Source organism: Triplophysa rosa, linkage group LG20 (genome assembly GCF_024868665.1).
Source record: "Triplophysa rosa linkage group LG20, Trosa_1v2, whole genome shotgun sequence".
Classification (NCBI taxonomy): Eukaryota; Metazoa; Chordata; class Actinopteri; order Cypriniformes; family Nemacheilidae; genus Triplophysa; species Triplophysa rosa.
In genome coordinates this window covers 977,104-982,133 of record NC_079909.1, presented here as the reverse complement: position 1 = coordinate 982,133, position 5,030 = coordinate 977,104, and the positions used below count along the sequence as shown (strand labels likewise).

The 5,030-nt window shown below is 33.6% G+C and overlaps 1 protein-coding gene across 1 annotated transcript; it reads right to left on the bottom strand.

Moving 5' to 3' along the window:
• Window positions 1–1,257: 1,257 nt before the first annotated feature.
• On the bottom strand, window positions 1,258–2,106 carry LOC130571610 (G-protein coupled receptor 35-like). Its single transcript, XM_057362736.1, is given in 1 exon segment — window positions 1,258–2,106. A coding segment is annotated over 1 exon segment (828 nt). The 3' UTR covers window positions 1,258–1,278.
• Window positions 2,107–5,030: the final 2,924 nt, after the last annotated feature.

Here is a 5,030-nt window from a genome sequence, read left to right as displayed (position 1 = left end):
AGAGAGATTGAGGATGAAGAACTCAGACACAATTCCACTTCCTGTTCCTGTGACGATGAGCCGCGTCACATAGGAGTTTGTAGGAAGACAAAACAGGAGATTGATGAGGCACACACATATCTTAAGACTGTTCACTAGTCCAGTGGACACAGTTGTGGAATCTCCGTTTGTTGAGACGTTCACTGCAGAGTTATTCATATTTTCTTTGAAAGATCTGTAAGTGATTTACTATAAGTATTACTTGAAAACATACAGTAAATATTAAAAACATGTGCAGTTTGTCCTGCTACAAAGTCTCAATTTTATGAGCACACTATTGTTAAATTATGTTACAGGGATAAAGCAGTTCACTAAAAATATATATTCTGTTATGATTTTTTTTACCCCAAATTCATTCAAACCTGTAAATGATTTTTATTTCTCAGAATTATGTTTGTTTCATATAAGTAAATATTTTGAGAAATGTGTCCAAACAACAAAAATCAATGGGGTCCAAAGCTGTTTGGTTATTCAATGTTCTTCAAAATATTATTTTGCAAAATCCGTTTTACAATTCATAATTGTACAAAAACAAAAATCTGAATTAAAAAAAAAGAGTTTGTCACCTGAAAAGTGAATGTTAACTCCCTGTAGATTGTAGATGTATTTAAATCTCTCTGCTTTCTTTGTAGACTGACTTCGAAGACATCACAAGGACATTTGTGCATGACTCCACAAGCTACACCTCATATTAAACACCAGATATGCAAATATATACAGCACAGAAAAAGGTTTAAAGAGGATAAAAAACTTAAACAGAAAAGTGTATCTTCTATCTAAACAGAAAATCTTACATTATAAATTTGTAAGTTGTAAATTATATAACAATAATAAAATAAAATATCATGTTTTGTTATGTCGTAGCATTAAAAAAATGCCTACATAAAAAATGTCTAGCCTTCAAAAAAATCTCCATTCGTCACATTCCAGCCAGCACAGGTGTGCTATTGATCACCTGATATGAACATTTTTACCGAGCATTTCAAAATGATGACAGATTGGATAAATGGATTTGTTTGTGTCATGATATATGTCAAATCTAATGCAAGTATTAAAGCATGAGAGTCAGTGAAAAAAATAATACTGCAAGGAAAAAATAAATAACATCATCTGCTTATAATAACCACATCTAAAAACACACACTCAGAACTCAATCTGTGTGTAAAATAAAATATTTTACAGTAAAGTTCTATTAACCAATAACGGATGGTCTGGACGGCTTCAGTCGCATGTGCATTTTCAAGATGAGAGACAGAAGAATTGTCCAGCACGGTGCAGAAAAACAACAGGCTGTACAAACCCAGCCAAAACATAACAAATCAAACCAGTGACCCATAATCCATAAACAACACGCGTCGTCATAATGACAAATATTCCAGACAGAATATAAGGGACGTATGTGGTTATCATATTCAGGGTAGTTATGAGAATGAGATGAAACGCTCTTCTCTTCATGTGGTTTTCCTCCTCTCTCTCTCTCCCTCTCTCTCCTGGTCCTGACTGCTTCAGAGCTCAGAGAACAGCCACACAACAAAACAGGTTAATGGAGAGGAAGACGAGGAACTGCATTGAGAGGAACCACATAAAAACATAGAGAACAGATAAGACCACAATAAACATGCAGCACAAACAGGAGCTGAGAATAATGATCCAGGCAGCGGCGGAGCAGATCACTCTGTATCTGAGAGGTTTGTACTTCAGAAAGGTTATAGGATGAACCACCGCCAGGTAACGCTCCACACACATCAGACACTGAAACAGAGGACGACCGGTGATGACAAGTCCCTTCAAAAAACATTCAATTACAAAGAGTCTTGAAGTCCACATGTTCAGTACAAAGAACAAGCAATTCAGACAGTTGCCCAGCTCACAAACAGAGACATTGAGAAAGAAGAACTCTGATGAAATCCCCCTTCCTGTGACGATGAGCCAGATCACATAAGAGTGTGTCGGAACACCAACCAGAAAGTTGATCGCCAACACGCACGTTTCCAGAGTCTGCAGCATTGTGGAGTTGACACTGACAGAAGCTTCAGGTTTGGTGACGTACAGTGTATAGTTATTCATTTTCTTTATTTCTCAGCACAGTAAATTATAAAACACAAACTGTGATCTCTGGAAAAAAGAGAGTTAGAAATGATCAAGATTATTAAGACCAGCTCAGATCAACACATTGAGTTTTTCATGAACCCGTTTTCAGGAAATGGAATGGAAATGGAAATGTAATTGCATTTAACCAATAGACACAACTAATTGTGTTGTTGTTGAAAAAGCTTATAGCACCATCAATGTAATAACGTATGCACTGAACCTACCCTCGCTTCGAAAAATAAACAGTGATATACTTTTGAGGGTGGAAAATACGATCTAATGATTTTTATAAAATTATAGCCTACACTAATAACTAATAAATCATCTGAACGGGGTTCACAAAAAAACACAAAGCCACACACCCAAATCTCAATATATACCTGCTTATGATCGCAATATTGTTGTGTACTGTTAAGAGAAAATCAAATGAACGAAATTATACAAAAAAAGTTTGTCACCTGCAGTGTGAAAGTCGAGTCGCTGTTCCGTGTTTTGCTGACTGACTTAAAGCTGTCAGAGCAGTATGTGCATGACTACATTTGTCGCATCTCATCAAACATGCAAATATATAAAGCTTATAAAAACAATGCATTTAAGAGCTAACTAAACAAAAGTAGACACTTGAAAATCTGAACAAAAAAAATGAGTTAAACTCTGTATGGAAATATTTTAATGTGATGGCTAATATTTACAATAAAAATTAATAACCATGTTGTGCAAAAAATACAAATAAATGAGTCAACTGGCAATTCTTTAAGGTGAAGAACATTAAACTGTTTCATATAATATTGACCTTACTTAGCAATTTTGTTTCTCTTATTGACAACAGCAACACTATTTCAACATTCAAATCTAAAGAATTTACTAAAAACAATGATAGCAGTCAAACATACAAAGTCAAAATAAGGCACATTTATAAGTAATGATTAATACATCCCACTCTGTAAAAGAAAACAAAATTATGCTATTATTTACACTAAAGGTACATGGATTAACGTATAATAACGTAAAATCCTTTATCTTTTAAATGGGTTTGATTTAAAATGACGTGAATTAAGAGCTATTTCATAACTCTTATGTAAAACTGCTGACAGTCAAATCATTGTCTTTTGTTTATAGAAAAACATTACAATGAATAAAAAAAGTATCACCTGAAGAATGAATGTCTGGTCTCGTTGGATATTTAAATCTCTGCTTTTTATGTGGCCTAATTTCAAAGCTGTCCCAAAGAATAAATGTGCCTGACTTCATCTGCCACTGCTCATTTATAAATAAAATCAGATATTCAAATGCTTAAAGTAGTAAAAACAAATGGGGTATATCCAAAACAAATAGCTACAAGGGCAGTACCAACCAAAACATTTACTTTTTTATCTTTCCATGAAAACTTGCATTTGAATAGTTATTTTTAGCATGTGATGCACACCAGTAAAACCAGTCAGGTTTAGGATATTAATTTTGACTTGATTTCATCAAATGTATTTTTTATAAGAATAAATCAATTGTACAATCCGTTTTTCTACATTGGTTTGCATTTCAGTTACATGAGGATTTTCCTTTATCTTGTTATATCAAGTTGTTTGTTCTTTTACAGTTCCCAATTTGAACATTTTTGTTTCCTATCATTTATTTTTTATGAACTAAGATGCGGGACACATCTCCTCAAATGTCCATGTCACTGTACTTTGTTACCGTTACTTTTAAATTAAATGAGGATTCACCTCCATGATATCCCATAGTTGCATAGGTTGAAATATATTGATAATGAATATATTTTGTATATTTAAAAGTAAAAATATTAAATAGGAAAATTTTGATTTTTTTATGTACAGTATATGTAAATATATTTTGCAATATATGTTAAAAATATATTTAAATATTCGATTTTTGCCACTTTTTTAAATTTTCACATGTAAATACTGTCCTCCCCAAAAAACGACCCAGTCGGTCGTTTGTACAAGCACCTTATTACGACCAACAGTTACGTATTAAGGATGAGCGGCCTCTAGCACCAGCAGCTTATGATGAAGTACAGTCATTCCATTGCTTTAGCTTGTTCACTTTTTATGGAATTAAATCTTCGTATTTGTTATAGTATCAATAATTTCATCAATATTTATAGTTTTAAAGATATTTTTGAACCCCTAACCCACCCACCACCCTAAACCTAAATACTACTCAACCATACAAAACGCAACACGTGTGAATGTACAGTCACAGGTATGTATTGCATAAATTGACAAACAAACAGTATATTACAAAACAAATCGCGTTGCAAACCTTCTGAATTGAAGCCAAAAATAAGTTTAGACAAAGATTATCCACGCATGTAGGCAGAGCCCGTTCAGACTGACGTCATGACGCAATCGAGAACCAATAAGACTTCACATTCAGTGCAGACGGAATGACGCAATTGGTCACAAGACACACGAGAACCAATGCTTTCTCACAATCACAGCTGACCTTTCACTTCGTCTGGGCAGTCATTTTAAATGTGTGTTAAACCCGGAAGTTCACAGGACGTGAAGATTTACTGTAGATGGTGCTAGGGTTGTCACGGTACCATAAACATGTCTTACGATACTATACCAGCTGAAGTATCTCGATACCAAGTAGTATCACGATGCTGTGCCATATAATTCAAATCTATACAAAAAACACAGATTTAGATTAAACATTTTGTATTTACTATAGTAAACTGTATTGTACTTTGCACTAGAATATGTTGTTGTATTAACTGTAGTAATTGGATAAATTGTAGCAAATACATTTACATTTAGTCATTTGTAAATACTATAAATACTGTAGTATACTTAAATATTTACTATGATAAGACTCAAAAACACTAGTGTCTATGAGTTGTAGTAGTTTACTGTAGTAAATACTAAAGTACACTAGAT